The 18,175-nt window shown below is 44.7% G+C and overlaps 1 protein-coding gene across 2 annotated transcripts in view; it reads left to right on the top strand.

Annotated features, from left to right (window-relative positions):
* Nucleotides 1–18,175, top strand: part of EBF2 (EBF transcription factor 2) — a 132,934-nt gene that overhangs the window by 12,137 nt on the left and 102,622 nt on the right. The window contains exons 1-6 of one of the 2 annotated variants that reach the window (XM_086865683.1): nt 1,262–1,879; nt 4,027–4,183; nt 5,174–5,237; nt 5,495–5,550; nt 5,922–5,995; nt 11,799–11,867. In XM_086865683.1, coding sequence (XP_086721809.1) covers nt 1,749–1,879; nt 4,027–4,183; nt 5,174–5,237; nt 5,495–5,550; nt 5,922–5,995; nt 11,799–11,867 — 551 coding nt within the window. In that variant the 5' untranslated portion in view covers nt 1,262–1,748. Of the gene's footprint in view, nt 1–1,261; nt 1,880–4,026; nt 4,184–5,173; nt 5,238–5,494; nt 5,551–5,921; nt 5,996–11,798; nt 11,868–18,175 lie in introns of those variants that run through there. The other variant, XM_086865684.1, reaches the window with a different exon arrangement.

Raw genomic sequence — 18,175 nt, 5'->3', positions numbered from 1 at the left:
AATGAGTCAAGGAAATACTTGAATCCTTGCGCTGTGCCTTTAACTACCGAACATCTGATTCCCTCATCTGGCAGATGGTCTCTGAGCACAGATTTGCATTCATTGTCTTGAAATCTGTTTTCGCGTTGGTGTTATATAGATTTCAGAGGCAGATCTATACGCGGATCAGAATACAAAAAGGCCAGGAGGAGAACATGGCCAAAGCAGCGCGGTTTAAAAAAATGAACTAAAATAAATGCAGACCTAGGCAGGGTGGCGGGGGACGGCGGGCCGGGCTGGGAAGAGCTCCGGTTTCCTTTCATGGGAGATGTTGCCTCCATGGGATGCTATAAAAAGTTTGAAGGTGAGAGCTGGCAGCTCTCGGGGTGTAATTTTGGGGTGTGTTGGGTGCCTGGCGGTCTCGGGCTGGCTCTTGCCCTGCCCGCAGCCTCTGCCCATTTCTCATTTCTCATTTTAAATCCCGCGCCTGGAGCCCAGCTGCCGCTGCCCGTGCTGCGCGCTCAGAGGGACACAGCTCGATGCTTTGGGGGCACTTTGGGTGTTCTGGGCCAGGACAGGTCGGGCTGAGGCTGCCGGCACATCGCGATAACCCCGCGGCTCCCGTGCCCGGCTCCGGCTGTCCCGGGACGGGCGCGTTCCTCCCGCTCCGGCCCCGCCGTTTCAGCGCAGTGTGCGGGCTGGGGCAGCACCGCTCGGTGCGAGGCTGCCGGTCCCTGGCCATAACCCATCGCTGGCAACCATCGCGATAAACCCTCTGTTCCCCTGCCAGGGCTTCTGCCGCGAGGCGGGCGGCGGGTGCGCTCCTTGCAGCCCAGTCCCGCAGCTTCAGCACGCTTTATACGTTCTGGGCAGCACCGTTCGCTGTGGAGCTGCCGGGCTACGGCGATAAACCCATCGCGATAAACCCATCGCGATAAACCCATCGCGATAAACTCGCGATTCCCCGTGCTCCAGATGCGCCAGGGTGTTTCCACTCCGGTCCATCTGCTTTAGCACAGTTTGCGCGGTCCGGGGCAGCACCGCTCGGGGTGCGGCTGCCGGGCTATGAGCACAGCCCGTCCCCATACCCCTATCGCGACATCCCTATCGCGACATCCCTATCGCGACATCCCCACCGGGCGCGCTCCTTCCCCCCCCCCCGGCCCAGCGAGCGGGCGGGGGCGTGGAGGGGAGGGGGCGGAGCGCAGCCGAGCGTCTCAACCAATGGCGGCGCGCGATGCAAATGAGTTGCCCTTATTTGGCGCGGGGCCCCGCCCCCCGCGCGCCGCCCGCGCGGCATTGATGGCGCGGGAAGGGCCGGGCTGGGCGCGGGTGGGAGCGGCCCCTGCCCCGCTCCGTCCCTGCCTCCCGTGCCCATTCCCCGCCGCTCTCCCCTGCCTTCCTCCCGGATCCGCCTGCGGCCAAAGCCTTCTCCCCTCCGTCTGCTCCAGGAACAGGTGATCCTCCTTAGCGGCCCGTTTCTGGATGCGGCTCTCTCGCCTGCGTGTGAAGGATGATGATACCAGGCGAGGCTGAATCAGCGTAACTTTCACTCGGCAAGAGGAAAAACTTTCTTCCCCGTTTGAAGGCATTAAAAACACGTAGCGTTAAAAAGCAGAAGAAGTTGGTTTTAAAGCTGAGCTACACTTTTCTGGGATTTGTGTGTCAGATTCAAAGGCTGCGTCGTTTTTTTTTTTTCTTATTTTTTTCTTTCCCTCCTTCCTTATCTCCCAAAAGGAAACTGTTGCTAGTTGGAATAGACTTTTTAAATGTTTGGAATTCAAGATACGTTAGGAAGAGGACCAATTCTGAAAGATAAATCTCTAGGTTCTGAGATGGATTCCGTCAGGTCCTGGGTCAGAAACGTTGGGGTTGTGGATGCAAACGTAGCAGCACAAAGGTAACCGTGCCTATTTCTCTCCCGCTTTTGCCCTGTTTTGTTTTTTTGGGTTTTTTTTTGTTTTTGGTTTTTTTGTTGTTTTTTTAAGCAAACCTTTTCTTTATGCCCTGTTGTTTGCATTTGATATTAAATTATATTTTTTTCCTCTCTGTCTCCGTCCCGGTCTCCTGCAGTCAGCGAAAAGTGAAGGTTGGAGCTAGAGCTAGGCAGCAGCGCTCCAAAAGCGGAGAGCATCAGGACTCCTAAAACCCAGAGCGGGGCTCAGATGCCAGCGAGATGGGATCACCCTTTTATTTTCTGCCCCAGGAAGGTGTGTGGGGCCCTGGATCTGTTGTTCCCAGCGATCCAGGGTACCCCTCCCTGGGCTACACAGCCGAACGGAGGGGAGCAAGTTAGAATGAATTTAAATGTAGATGTCAAACCCCCGCTCCCCCGGCTCGTCTTGTTTTGCTTAATTCATGGTGGGCATCGCTGAAATCTTCAGCCGCGGGTTCAGGGCAGGCAGAGCAGGGGCAGAGGGAGCCGGGGAGGGCACGGACCCCGAGGATCCCCCGGGCATCCCGTGCCCGCCCGCCTGGAGCACCTGCCCGAGCATCCGAGAGCTCTGTGCTGAGCTGAAATGCCTCTGAACACCCCGAAACCGGGGCCTGGCTGGTTGCTTTCCGCTTCTTTGGGCGGCTTATCTCCCTTTACACCCCCTTTTGTTTTCTCTTCCCAGCCAAGTCGGCACAGGACACTTATCCCAGTCTCTTCCCGTTAGGGGTAAGACGATGAAAACTCTTTTAGGTTTTTTTTTGTTTTGTTTTCATTGCTCTCTGGATAGCTTTAAAAAAAAGCAGTAGCGTCGGGAAAGGCTAAATTTGCACCCCCGGGGATAAGCCTGATTTTATTTAGTATTAGAGACAAGGTGAAGGGCATGGAACAGCAGAGGGGACTTCAGCTGAAACAGGGACGGTGTAAAAATTGTACATCCATGCCCCCACCCACGGCCTGAGCCGGCAGCAAGGTTTTCCAAGAGCCATGGGAGGAGTTATCAGAGTTTTATGAATGTCGATAGAGCGTTTAATAAATACGGGTGGTGGGGGGGAAGAGGTTTATCCTTGAGGAAATCGAAAGTAAAAGGGAACAGCTCCTAACAAGGCTCCACGGGAGCGGTGGAGGTGCAGCCGTGTTGTGCTGCCCGCTGGCATCGCCAGGTTTTTCTCCCAGCTATTCCTAAGAAACCAATAAATCCCAATTTTTACACGCAGAAGCAGAGGAAGCCCCAAGCTAGGTGTAGCCGTGGCGGATGTGGTGAGTTCACACCGTTCCTCATTGGCAAGGAAAATATCTCTAGTTCCCCGAAAGAGTCAAATACTTTTGCCAGTGCTGTGGAACTACTCTGGGGACTAAAACCCGAAGTTGTCCAGCTCTGAACTAATCTGCCACATAGGCTTAATCTGTCTATTAAGTTATTTGGAGGTGCTCATGTGCACCACTTTTCTTCGCAGTAAGTAGAAATTTGCTTTAGGGAGAGAGAACTAAAACTAATTTCACAAAGAAATAAAGCTGCAGTCAGGGATATTGTGGGTAAAGAGAAGCATTTGAATCTCCCCAAGCCGGGAAACGCGTGGGAAACATCACAACGTTTTCTGCAGTCAGACTTTCGCAAGGGCTGGTTAACCCGAGACTAAATTCTTTCGGTTTAAATCAGAGATTCGATTGGCAGGGATCGCTTTAAGTAAGTCAGCGGCTGAAGTCAAACTTCGCTGCCGGGTGAAGTCGCTGCTCTGCTCCAAAGTCGTTGTGTCTCACCAAAGCCGAGGTGCCCCGAGCTGACAGCAGGAAAGATTTTTAGGGTGTGCAGGAAAAGGGACCGGGATGCGCAGGGAGCGCTCGCAGAGCCTCTGACCCGTCCCAGCCGCTGCACGGCAGGAGGGGAAATAGCGGAGGGAGGAAAGCAGGCGCTGCCCCCAGCACTGACCCCTCGCTGGGACTGGAGCTGTCCCGGCTTGGCAGGGAGCTCCGGGCCGAGCCGGGCTCCAGCGAGCACCGGGCAGCCCGAGCCGCCTCTGCCTTGTCTCTTGTTGTTTTGCCTTTACTGCTGCACAACCTGCTAATGTCTTTGTCTCTCCCCCCTCACCCCATCCCGTGTGTTTCCTCCACAGCGGAGTAGCTTTGTCCAGAGCCCACTTTGAAAAGCAGCCACCCTCCAACTTGAGGAAATCCAATTTCTTTCACTTTGTTCTGGCTCTCTACGACAGACAGGGGCAGCCCGTGGAAATAGAGAGGACAGCTTTTGTGGACTTTGTAGAAAATGATAAAGTAAGGCTCCTTACTCTTCTTCTTCCTCTTTCTCCTCTCCAATTTTGATCTTCTTCCCCCGCTGAGCTGCCAACTTCTAATACCTGTTGTCCCTAATAAAATCCAGCCGTGGTTTGGTCAGGGTTCAGGTGCTGTGGTAGAGCTGTAGCTGCTGTAGTTAAAAAGGGTTGGAAGCCTCTGCTCTGTATCAGGAATTTCATTCACCTACTAAAAATAAAATAAATAAAATTCATGGGGGATAAATGAATTTATTTTCTTTTTTATCTCCCACATCTGCCAGGTTTTATTAGTACCCAAACAGAAATGGAATCTGACCTGTGATATAATCCGTGTCAGATTATTGTTAAGCTTGATTATGTGTATTTCCTAAGGCTCCAAAGTCAATGGCAGGACTTGAAAAGCATTTGCTTTTGGATTTTAATTCCATGTCTTGACCACTTTGCATTTTTTTTATTTACTTTCTTAGCCATGAACAAGATTTTTATTGAACTGTGAATCATAAATAATTATCTTATAGGAAATTACATTTTAAAAAAGGTGTAAGAAACATCCCTGTACCACAACCTTCAGGAAATAAATATCAATTTTGACTCAAAGTAACACTATTGCAAAGCAGTGATCACAGTAAAATCAAAAGCCATTGTGTTTTCCCACTGTCAATCTGCTTTATATTAACTGATTTGAAATGCATAAATTCTTCTCGATGTATTGCCTTGCAAAAGTTGAGAGCGTAATGGCAAATAAGAGAGGGAAAGAAGTTCTTGAACTCCTACAGGAAAAGATGTCAGCAGTATTTTGTAGTTTGTCCTGGGTCACTCGGAAGGTTAATACATCCCAATCAGTGGATTCACCTCTTAGAATTTTAATGAACTTTGTTGTCACTTCCATCATGATTATCAGCTCTTGCATTTTAAATGTGCCAAGTGTAAGTTCTGGAAGGATTTTTTTTTTTTTCCTTTTTTTTTTCCCTTTTTCCAAATTCCCTTTCAGGAGCAAGGCAATGAGAAGACGAACAACGGCACACACTACAAACTCCAGCTCCTCTACAGCAACGGTGAGTGCCCTTCCCTGGCACCTCCTGGGGGCTGTGCAGCGAGGCAGGGGCTGGCTGGAGGTGCTGTGATTTCCAAAATATCCTGAAATTCCCTTGCTTTGAGGCCCCTTCAGTGCAGGGATGGGCCCTGGAGTTTCCGTGGGCTTGGGAAACAGAACTACCCGGGATGCAGAGGGTGTCTGGAATGGGTTTGTTGTGCTGCTTTTAGGGCAAGATGCCCGTAGGATGTTATTTATCCCTGCTCTCCCTCGCTCTAGGTGTCAGGACGGAACAGGATCTCTATGTGAGGCTCATTGATTCTGTCACCAAGCAGGTGAGCGGGGCTGATCTGTGCCAGGCTGTCCTGTCCCACCTCATCCTTCCTGTTTGCTCAACATTTCCTCGCATGTTTTTCCTTCTCTGCTTCACTCTGATTTCTCACTCAGCTCTAATGCAGACCTGTTTTGGAGGGTAACTGAAAATTGTGCTCTTAAGTCTCTTTTTTTCCCCCTTCCATGGATTGTAGGGTTTTATCCACTTCGTATCAATTTTCATGTGAAGCTGTTTTCCCTGCACATAAAGGGGAAGGTGTTTATTTACAGCGGTGGTGAGCAGTGCTAAAATCCCTTCCCCTCACATCTGAATATCCTAAGGAATAAATAACCCCCAATGCTCCTGCCTTACCCCTTCTCTTAATTTTTGTAGCCCATAACTTACGAAGGCCAGAACAAGAACCCTGAGATGTGCAGAGTGTTGCTCACCCACGAGGTCATGTGCAGGTAAGATGAATTTATTAACACATCGCTTGTGAGCTTCCCTAAATGCTGGAAGAGCCTCTCCAAGGAAATTTTAGCTAGGGAGAGTTTGATTTTTTTTGTTTGTTTATTTTGTTGTTGTCTCACAGAGGGTCTTTGTGTAGGAAGATTTTTCTCTTTACGTAGGTAATACTTGCTTGGGTTCAAAACAGATATTTGGGGGGATTTCTGGTTTTTTATTATTCCTTTTTCCTGCAGGAGGCAGGAAAAAGCACGGCTGCACTATTTTTGTTTAAAGTAGGCCGTTGCATGTGTTGTTTAAATCAAGGCTTTTATGTGCTTACCGCTCATAAAACTTCTGCTCACCTTATAAGAACGAGCAGTTTCACTTCTATATTTTTACCTGGAAACTGCAAGATGGTCTTCATGTAATTTCCTTTGGTGAAATATTTTAATTTCCTTAATTAATGTGGTATCATTAATATTCTTTAATTTGGGACAGTTCTACCCCAAAAAGAAAAATCCTTTAAACCCTTCCTTTCTATACATGTGAACAATATTTAGGGGCCTTCTACTTTTTAATTAAAACAAAAATCCAGACACTATTTTTAGCATTTAAATTTATAAATTAGAGGGTGAAATGACTCGAGGATGTTTTTAATAACTTTTGTATAAGTCTGAACTTACATGTACCATATGTATGTATGTCGTGCTTCCATGGTAACTTATTACTTCTCCTGTTCTCGGGTAATTAAATTTTTTTTTCAATACATATAATAATGCAAACAGTCAATGTTCTTATATTAAAATGTGTTAAAACGTGCATAGAACATTCATAAAACAAGAGGCAAAACCCATTTGTGACCTTTATTAAACACAGTTTGTGATTTATTGTGTCAGTGGGAGAGGGTTAAGCTGTTGGACTCAGTGTTGCTTCTTTTAATGGTGCAGCTTGCTACTTGATAGTGATTTTTTGGGGGTTTTTTGTTGTTTTTTTGTTAGAGAAGCCTTTTAAGTAAATGTAGCAGTGAGAGAAGCTTATTTGGACAGAATTTTTATCAAGGGGATGTCTTAGTTTCAGTACTTAATTATGTCAACTTTTTAATATGATATGAATCAGGCTTTCAGTACGAAACCAATGTATTGTTTCTCTGTTGTGCTTAGCTCTCATTAATTCAGGAAATGAGCTTTTGACCAATATTTCCATATTTATGCCCAAAACCAACGTATGTCACATATGAGAGATGAATTGGATGGGCTTCACAAGGACCTGGTGATGTAATGGCAAAGATCAAAGGTGTATAAGTGACTTTCTAGCACATCTAGAACTCACATATATAATTATATATAAATATATATGTATGTATATAAATACATGTATATATTTATCTATGTTGTTGAAAGGTTTCACTGTAACCAGGTGAAAATATGAGGAGAAAAATCTGATTTCTTGTGCAGCTGAGCTGTGGTTGGTGATAACACAAGAGCAGTGAGCCCATTTCTTGTCTCCACTCTCCCTTCACAGAGCACGGCTCTGGTTTGGAAGTTGAAGTATTTCAGCACCTTCTGATCCAAATGGTTTTGTTTGATTTAAAATTAATTTGGGCTTTCTCTCCCTGCCTTTGTGGTATCAAATGCTCTGCTCAGCTTTGATATTTCTGAGCTCCAGTGATGCCTGCAAACCTCCTCCGTGCTTGATTTAAGGTAGCGTTGCACAAATCTAAGCCATTATTCTGATTATTCTCAGCTCTGCTGCTTGATAGATTAACCAAGGAAGAATTACAACTCAGGGACGTCCTTCCCATGTAAAACACAGATTAGTGAAGGGAATCAAAGGCGCTCTGTAACCTAATGAAGACATTTGATTTTAAATGTCGTGTTTTCCTGAAGTATCTCCGAGCAGGATGCTGTGTATTCTGAAGAGGCATTACACACATCACTTTGAATAATGCCAGGGGAATGGCTCCAACTCTAGTTAAACTTGACATTTTATTTTATTTCTTTTAAGTACAATAATCAAATCTTCCTCATTGTGTGCTGCTTAAGTGGCAGCATCAATTTTTAAAGCCCCTAGTTTAGTTTGCATTAGGAACAGTATATAAAATTTTAATGCACTGTACTCACTCTGCTGTCGAAATTGATGCTTACTGCTTTTGAAAAGAAAAACAAGAAGGGTCTGTCTGTCTTTCTGCTCCTCTTCCAGTCCTCCCTAGTTGAAGGCAGGATTTTTGGGAGGGAATTTTCTGTACATAGCCACACACGGAGATATTTTTTGTTGCGTGGAGACGAGCGCCTCCGAAAGTGCCCGTCTCTCCCTCAGACAGTGACAGATGCCTGCTTAGCAGGAAAGTTGTCTAAATATTGATACGGCTGCACCAATCTGTCATAGCCATTGAAAGTTCAGCTCTCAATAATTAGTGCTTTCAGTGCTTCCAGTGAGAGGCTCAATTTATTCTTTCCCAATCTGAATTTTTATTTTTTTTCCATTTGCCTTCTTATGGCCTAACAGGAATAGTTCCTAAGAGGTGGGTTTGTGTGGAATAACACAATCCCGAGGGCTGGAAATCAAGGTAAAACACCCTCCTCTCCTGGAATAATTCCCCCCCTTCCCAGATCTTCTTCTTCTTTTTCTTCCAATTATCCTCTAAGAGGAAACTCGTTGTTATGCTGCTGCCAGCAACCCCCTACGCCCTCAATGCTCAGAGGGTTAAAAGGTATTATAATTCGAACAGAAGTAGTCTCAGGGTCTACAGCTGGCTAATAACAGAGTTGTATTGAGTGGAGCGAGCCCCACAGCTGTGACTTTCGCCACAAGGCTCAGACTAGACGGGAGCTCTAATCAGCTGGGCCAGGCGGCCACTGGGGCCCGTGTCTTTATCGGCCAGATGGTGTGAATTTAGACACTTTTGTTATGCAATTGCAGGGAGGAGTTGGGCAGAAGAAAACAAAACAAAGGCCACCATGCTGTGAGCTTATTTGAGTTTGAAATTAGAGACAGATTTTTTTTTTTTTAATTTTTTTTTTTTTAATTTTGGTGTTGGGGTGAGGGGAGGGAAGTTGAAGGATTGATTTTAAAACCGTCTTAGTCAAGCTCGGGGAGGGGAAAGGATGGAAGTTTGGCTTCTGGGGTGCTCAGTTTGTAGGGCTGGGAGATGTCTGGGTTTGGTTTTGGCTTTTTCTGGACCATTCTTAACATAAACCATCATTTCCCCGAAGTAGATCTAATTAGAGGGGGAAGTAGAACAACAAAAGATGTAGAAAATCACCTGAAGCCCTGATATTCTTGTCCTAAGCAGATGAGCATCTCTAAAGGTGCGTTCCCAGCCCAACGCTGTAGCAGAAATGTAAATATTGGTGAAGTCATGCCAATAATTTGCTTGAAGAGAATTTTGAAGAATTTTGAAGAATTTTTGAGAATTTTGAAGGACCACCAGAGTTTGGGAGTTTGGGCTTGGTCTGAAACTGGAACTTGTGAAACCAACCAAGTGGAAATGTTAGTGTTTGGATACGGGGTGAAACACCTGGAAATGGGGATTTAAAGATTTAAGAGGTATTTTTGCTAAAGTGTTGGGTTGAAACATCCTCAATCCAGCTCTGATTTTTGTTTGAAGGAACAAGTCCTTCACTGGAAGTGGCTCTTCTCCCTCATCATGATTTTATTTCATATATTTGGGCTCAGAAAATACCATGGTCAAAGGGGAAAAAGTTTATCACTGACAAAGATCTTTCCCCAGCTGTGATAGGAATGTCGATATCACTAAAATATTTGGAGAACTTCAGCTGCAAGCCACAGGTTTAGAGGGAAAATGTTTGAATATTACAAACATAAAGTTCAGAACTGCAGTAATTGTGGAAATAGAAATAAAACAAGATGCGCTTGTTTCCGAACCCAGCCACGTTCTGCTCAATCTCACAGAATTCACCCTAAAACACTCTGGAATGACTACAGAAATATTTTAAAAGCTGGGTTCCTTTATTTTTTTGCTTTATTATAATGGCCTGTAAAGCAGCAAAGATTTTATTCCAAATGCTGTTTTCCATGTGTTGCTAGATTGGACACGTCAAAGTACATCCCAAATTTATGTTCCTTTGAGAGGATTTTCTGCTCTTTTTTTTGGGGGGGTTTATTATAATTTTCTCCTTTAGAAAGCATCTCCCATCTTGGCTCCTGGTATAAAACCACTCCATTCCTTCTAAACACGGATTAACAGTGAAATCCATAAAAGATGCACTTAAAATAAAGTTGGGAGAAGGAGGGAGGGTGATTTTCTGCGCTGGTGTGAATTACCAGAGCTGCGCTGAAGTCGGTGGAGCCATGACAACTTACAGCAGCTACAGGGGCTGCCCCAGGGATTTTTAAATATTTAGTGTATCCTTTTATTTTAAAAGGAGTAGCATTGATGAATAAGTGCAGGTTTGAGGCAAGGGGGATGTAGGAATGTTGAAACAGTTAGAGCTGCTATTCAAACAGATCTGCTCCTTCCAGCTCATCTGGCTGGGCAGTTCCAGCCCCAGAGCAGGAACTTCCTGGAAACTGGAGGAAACATTGGGATTTTTCATAGCTGAAACAGGTTTTTTCATCTAAATGCTCATGTTAGGCATTTATAATTGAATTTTAGGCATATCAAGAAAAACATCCCCACTTAAGTATTTTATTCTGCCTTTGATGAATTCAAGTATTTTGTTTATTTCTTCTTTTAATATTTATTTGCTTTTTAATTTATTTATTTTTTATTTTATTCTGCTTGGGGTTGCTCCCCAGTTGGAAAACTGATATTCAGAATCCTTGAGAATTTTGTGAATGTATTCAGCACCTCTGCACAAAAACCCACCAAAGTTTCTCCATCCCACATTTGTAAATCTGCACAGAAACCTCTGCAGAATGTGGGAAACATCTTCTGGAAAGTTCTGATCTGGTGAATTTGAGGGATGTGGGAATTTTGACAGAGACTTTGGGGTGCTTCCATCCTCCCCATCCCATGCTGGCTTTGTCTGAAACAAAAAAACCTGAGAGTGAAAACAGCTTAAATCTTCTCTGTTGCTTCAGTTCTTAAAAGTGAGGATTTCAGAGCAAGGAATTTTTTTAAATCTATTAAATTCTTGGTACTTCACTACCGTGTGTGCTAGGAGCATCGCTCATGTCAGTCATTATATCAATGGAAATAAAATAATGAACTCTCGATTTTAAAATTTTTGTTATTATTTATTATAATTAATATAATTGAATGTGTACTAATTAATGCTTAATCCTGAGGGTTAATCACTGCAACAATTGCAAAAGCCAGCCTCTCTTCAGATCCTTTGTAGGATCTAAGTATGTTCAGTTTCTGGCTTTTCATGGAGTGCTGAAGTTTTCAGTCACCATATAAAACTTAGATATTTATTAATAAAAAAATACAGCAAGGTAAGAAAATAATATTATTGGAATATCCCAAACCATTAGGTTGCTTATAGTCAGTTCTAGCACCTTTCGATGGACTTTTAACCCCACATAACCCATTTGGTCCTGCCTGTAATGACATTATGGCATCTGTTAATCACTTATTAGACCTTTATAAATATCACCTCAGTCTCAAGTGGGGCCATATTGCTGTTCATTTTTGGCTGGTTAATTCAGAATGGATTACAGGGAGCCAAGTGCCAAACTCCAGCTGGAACCAGCCAAGACTTAGGCACCCAATTCCCCTAATTTTCCCTTCTGGAAAGCAGAATTTTTACCCTTTCAGCATATATCGAACACTGAAGGTTTTCTGACAGACTTTGAGCTGGTTCCTTGCTCTCAACTGTCCCAGTTGTTCTTTAATTTTGGATTTCTTTCCCTCTCCAGCCGGTGCTGTGAGAAGAAAAGTTGTGGCAACAGGAATGAGACTCCATCTGACCCTGTGATCATTGACAGGTAGGAGATGAATCCTCATTTTACCGCAAAAGCATCCCCAAAATTGTTGGTTTTCACTTGGAATGATCTGAGATTGTTTCTTGCTGGTTATCTGTTGATGCCTGACATCTGGGGACCTTGACAAAATTGATGTTTATTTTTTAAATGCAGTTCTGTTTTTATTGTGACCAAATATCCCATGTGTGCACCTGGAACATTCCCCCCTCTCCAGGGGTGGGATCCAACTGGATTTACTGAGACAGATAAAGCTTCCAGCAACCTGGCAGCTTCAGGAACGTTCTTTAACAAATGAACAATAGATTTGTAGAAATGTGGGGAGAAAGGGAGGGGTCAAAATGAGAGAAAGGCCAAAATGCAACATTAAATCTGATGGGTTGGGGATTGTGAGCAATTTTATGTAGAACAGCTTGGTGTATTACTCAGTTTCAGCTCCAGGTTTCAGTTCTTTTGCTGGTTTTAGGTCAGCAGGATAAATGGGGAGAGCAGTGGTCTGTTAAACCATGAAGTGGCACTGTAAAAATTGTGTGCATTTGGGGGTGCTTTTAAAACTTCCTTGTGGAACCCACTGACATGAAAGGGTTGGAAATCTGGAGTTCAGCAAGGCTGAACAAAAGGGAAAATAAAAACAGGCAGAGCTGCTTTAGAAAGGAGCACACTCAAGGGCTCCAGAAGGGGAACAGTAAATAAGGAAAAGCCAGGAAGAAAATGTTTCCCCCCAGATTATTCTGTAGTAACTGTTAAAGGGTTCCTTTTCCCTGAAGCAGATGCTACAAGAGCTGGTGCTGGAGTGCATTTATTTTAGTCACTTTTTCTGCCTATCTGTGTCTGGCCTGTTCTAGTTCCTTTCTAATAAGTTTTATTGTCACAGTGTTTCTTGTGGACTTATTTTGGCACTCAGAGCAGTAAAGCTGGCTTGAATAAAGATCTGCAATAATTTCCTTCTTTCTTTTTTTTCTTTTTTTTCCCCATCACAAAGTTAATCTAAATCATTTTGGAACTCTGATAAGGTGATGGGTTCTCCTTTACCCCATGGTTTTCCCTTTTAATTCTGTGCTCACAAGTTGTGGTTGGGGCCAGAGCTGGAAGTTGCAGTGAAATCTTTGGGGAGCAGAAGTCCTGGATGTGCCATCTTGACCTTTCCTATGAAATTTTGAGCTTATTTTTGGCAGTGTGGATGCTTGGTATGAATGTGCATTTGGGAGCTTTCCAGCCTGAAGTCTGAATTTTCTGGGAAGCAGCTCAGGATGGAAGGCCCTGGATTTGCCCCTGGATTGAGACCTTGGCAGGGGCAGTTCCTACCCCAGCTGAATTTGCCATCCTAAGCCAGCTGCCTGTCCTCAATTCTGAGGCTTCCTTGGGGGGCTTTGGGGTCTGCTATCAAATGAAAAGGAACCTATGAGGAAGAAGAGGGTTTTTCTTTCTAACCACGTGTGAAATGTGCATCACAAGTCACCTGTCATGCTCAGCGAATCCCAACTTTTTCTATTTTGCTCCAGGACCTCTCCTAACTTCATCTAGACCTCTCCTAATTTGTTCTGAGCCTAGAACTTTTTTCCTCCCTCCCCAGATAACAGCAGCAGGCATTCTCTTGGTGTGGAAGCATCCTCCAGGCTCAGCCTGGCAGCTCCTTTCTGTGTGCTGGTCCTTCCCTTTGTGTGTGTCTCCATTCCAGGAGAACTCTGCAGCTTGGTGAGGGAAATAAATCAGGTGCAGCCTGATAAAGCTGCTCCATTTGGTGTTAAAGGCAGTCCCTAAATTGGATTTAGGCCCCGGAGAGAAGAATTTATCCCAGCTCTGCCCTGCAGTCTGGAGGAGGCTTGGCTTGGTGAAAGGAGCAGAGGAAAGAAAAGGAAAATCGAGACAGAAGAATTGCAGGAACACCTTTGTTTATGCAGAGTTGGGTCTAAGCAGTGTGGGCAAAGTGAAACAGAATTTCCATGGAATAAAATTCAAGAGTCTTTGAGATTGGAAAGGTCCCCAAGGTCATTGAGTTCACCCATACCTCCATCACCAATATAGTGATTTCTCCTTTATTTGTTTCTCTCCCCACATTTTTACCTTCTGTGTGCTGGAGGGAGACACAATTCACTGGTGTTCACCAGATCCTGGGGATTTATATCCCTGTTTAAAAAGGAATAAATAGTTTAGTGGGAAAAAAATGTCAGCCCTGTTGTTGTTGTTGGGCTTTTTCTTCTCCTTGAAAGAATTCCAAAAGTTCTGATGCTGAATAAAACATTTCTGCAGTGACCTTTGCTCTGGGGACTGGATTTAGATCCAAAGGCCCTTGCAGTTATTTTTCCACTCCCTCTTGGAAATGAGAACGTTTCCATATGAAAGGGAACTTCTCTCCTGAAATTTAGAGTGTGCCCTCTCCTGCTGGCAGAAATCTGTGGGATACATTGGAATGCTTTGGTTCCTGTGATGTTCTGAGCCAGAATTCCAGTGTAACTCTGGTCAGAATTTGATTTCAGAGTGATGCCTGTGATTTAACAGGGATGGCACAGCTCAGATCCTGCAGTGCTGCTATTACAGGTGTCCAAAATTGGGAATTCTGCTGGAAGGACCTGGGTTTGAATTTTTAACTTGGAAGCACTTGCACTCCAAGATTTTGGACAACATGAGCCATAAACAGTGCTCAAAATGTCACAGCAAACTTTAACTCTGTGTGCACAACCAGAATTAGTTAGAGCAAGTTGGTTCTGGTATGTTCCTGTGGTGGATCCCAGCTCTGGGAGATCCATCCTGGATTTCTGCCTTTTGAAGTTGGTCTCTGTGGAACTGGTTGGTTTAAGAGACATCAAAAATGTAAATATTGTCTTTTTCCTGCCCCTCTCTCATGGCTGAAGTGCTGGTTCTTGATGTTCCTGGTAGCTGGAGAGTGAATTTTGTGTTTCCTTGTTGGAAATCCCAGGGACAGGAGGTGCAGGGGCTGGGGGACTTTTGGGTGGAAGGGTGGAAGCTCATTCCTCTGAAGATGGCACTTCCAACTGAAAACTGTATTTTGTTACACCTGTGTGAGAATAACTCAGTTTGTTGCCTTTCCTATCCTGCTTATGAGAATAAAAAGAAACCTGGTGTTAGGATGAAGAGGTCATGGAAGATGCAAATTAATTTAATTAATCACTTTACTGCAAATTTTCTCTCATTGTAGGTGAGTAGTGCATTTTTGGATATAAATTCATCAAATGGCAGTGATTTTTTAAAATTTTATTTGTATTTCTTGAAGATTCAAGCTCTTTAGAAGAGGTTATTTTGTGTACTTGTTACTCTTAATGCTTTACTGAGTTTACTGAAGCTGTTGTTTAATTGAAACCTCTGTGGTACAGGGGAGAATTGGTGTGACTCTAAGTTGAAAAATTTGCTTTTTTACCTTTCCCCCCACCTTTTTTAATAGAGAGAAACAATCAAAAGGAATTTACATGTAATTCAAATGAAACCTTTTAAACAGTCAAAATTTCTATGTCATTCAAACAAAACATCTTAATTCAATTAACAATGCAGCATCATTAGGGTGGGGCAGGATTTTTTTTGTTCCTACAAGGGAAACTCCTTGGAACAGCACAAAAACTTGGGATCACAAACCCTGTGTGCTGTTTGTAGCTCCTCTGTTCCCTTTGGGCTCACAGAACGAGGTCTTTTCGCTCAGGTTCTTGCAGAATCCGAGCCATCGGGTCCAATTCCTTCTGCTTTTAACTGAGCTCCTTTTCCTAAACTCTTCCTCCTTGTCCTGGGAAGAGTGCTGTGTGTTGCACACTCCATGAATTTATTGCTTGTGATTGTTGCTGGGGAGGGCATGAGGGGTTGGAGTGAATTTTGGGGTGCAGGCTGGGGTCTCCAGCTGGGTCAGCACCAGCTTGGGGTGGGGGGTGAAGGGCAGCCTCCATCAGCTGCTGCGTGCTGCAAAACAAAAACTGAGGCTTCTCTTGTTATTTAACAAAAAACCCACATCAGCCCGCTGCCTGAGCACGGCTGGCAGCTTGTCAGCCTCTCTGGGGAGGAGCAGAGCCTGGCTGATGTCCCTGTGCTGTGGGGGTCCATCCCTCCAGGTGGAGTTGAGCTGCAGGGATGGAGGTTTCCACCCCTGCAGGGACAGGGCTGAGCTCTCCCTGGCTGCCCCATGTCCCACTAAAACTCTCTTCAGGCTTAACAGGGCTGGGCTTTGCATCTTCTCTGTGTGTGTGGGTCCCTCCCTCCCCACTTCCCTTTCACTAAAAAATGTAAAAGATCACATTTCATTCCTTATCCTTAGTTTTGAAGGCTCAAACTCCAAACAAGTGCAGACTTTTCACTGTTGCCTTTCTTTTTCTTTCTTTCTTTTCTCTTTTTCTTCCTTTTCTCTTAATCTCAGCCATCTGAAAAGGACTTTATCCCTTGTGCCTCCCTTTTGGGGTGATCCACTGGGTAACTCAAGGATATTTCCTTGTGCTCAGAGGCAGAACAGTGAGATTGGAGAGGCCTGGGTTGAATTCCCACTGACACTGGGTTGTCCTGTCACCTTAAGTGACATAAGTATGTGCCTCAGTTTCCCCCTTAATACAAAGCATTAACAACTGCCTGGCTGTGGAAAGCGGCTCCAGATCCCTGAATTGGAGTTTTTGGGGTTTATTTTCCACATTCCTTCTGCCAGGAGGATTTAATCTGCTCAGCAGAGTTTGATTGTTCCTGTTCTGCCCTGTTCTCTGTGGCCCTCGTGAGTCCTGCCAAGGCAAAATGAATGTCTGGGATCTGTTGCTGCTGTGGGGTGAAACCAGGAGCTCTTCCCTGTGTGCCCCAGTCCCCCCTTGCAAGCCCCTCAAACCTACAATGATCTCCCCCCTTGTCCTAGGGAGTCAAAGTCCTTTGTTCACTGCTAAACCCTGCTCTCCTGCAAAGAGCTGCTGTTGTGCCATCTGTCTCTTTATGAATTTTTTAGTAGACTGGATGTTTGTGGGGAGTCAGTAACTTAAAGTGCACTATCCCAGCCATTTGACAAGTGGTTCTCTTAGTGCCTAATTTGTTTCTTTTTATTCTCCCCTCTCTTTTAGACTAAAAGAAAATTCTTTACTAGTCTGCTGTCCAAAACATCTTGAAATCTTTGATGTGTGCAAACACCTAAAGCTTGTAAATGGACTAAACTGGAGTGTAGCTTGTGCCACTTAATTTTTTCATTTAATGTTGACAGACAACAGATTTTCCAGCAAGCTGGTGAGTCAGAAGAAGCCGAAATATCTTTTTGAGTGTGCTAGAAAAACGAAGAATGGGCTGGTTGGGTCTGTGGCAGTCCTGGGTTCTGCTCCTTTCTTTCTCCCCACCGCAGTTCTGCACTTTGTAGCCATTCACGGGGTCTGTGTTTGACTATAAACCATGTGTGTGAGCTTCTGGCTTTCCCTTCTAACACAAAGACACATTTGCCCAGAGCTGATGTGTGGAAATGCTCTGGTGACGTGCAAGAGCATCAGTGTCACAGTGGAGATGCTTTTGGAGCGATTTGTGACATTTCTCTCCCCCAGGACTCTTGGTTGCTGCTGCCTGGGCTGGAGTTGCTGCTGCTTCTGGAATGGAGCAGGAAATGAGATGGGTTTAAATCACTGCTGGCTTCAAGCACAGATTATTGGGGGGTTGAAGCCACACTTATTTCCACCAGCATTTTGTGCAGGTTTTCTCCTGGCTGTGTGCTGTCACTGTGGCATCTCTGCCCTCCAAACAGAGAGATGCCTTTTGGGATGTGTCAGAGGGAACACATGTGTGGGAGTGCCCACCAAAACTGATCTCTTCAGTTCCACTAAATCTTTAACTAGAATAGTTAGCCTGTGTCCTGATCTGGGAACAGTGAGGGAAACGTGGCTGAGCCTAAGCAAGGGCACATTACATAATTTAAAGAAATAAAATCTGACTATTTCTACTACTGCCTGGAAGCCTTATGAAAATAAGCCAAATGAAGACAAAACCCAAAGGATTTTAGTAGTTCTGCATAAATCAGATAATCTTCCCTGATGCTCTAGAGCAGCTTGGACACAAGCAGGAAAGGATTCCAATCTTGTTAGGTTAGTTGAGATAAAGACACTGGTGGTGCTGGGGCTAAATCCTGCATGAGCAGTGCAAAGCTGGGAGCAAAGTTTACACACGGTGTAGGAGAATCCTTGTTTCTTTTTAAATTGAGGCTTTTTGCTGTAAATGGGGAGAGTTTGGTCCAGTTTGTGCTCGTAAACAGTGAGTGAGGGGGTTAAGGGGCTGCTGACCTCGGAAGGACGGAGAGCAGAGTAAGGAGCCATTGGAATCAATGAGGTTGGTAGTAGTGGAAAGGGGAATGGAAAACAAGTTTCCCATGG

Source organism: Cyanistes caeruleus, chromosome 29 (genome assembly GCF_971803275.1).
Source record: "Cyanistes caeruleus chromosome 29, bCyaCae1.hap1.1, whole genome shotgun sequence".
Classification (NCBI taxonomy): domain Eukaryota; kingdom Metazoa; phylum Chordata; class Aves; order Passeriformes; family Paridae; genus Cyanistes; species Cyanistes caeruleus.
The sequence above is the reverse complement of the archived record's forward strand: the minus strand, read 5'-3'. Positions and strand labels throughout refer to the sequence as shown.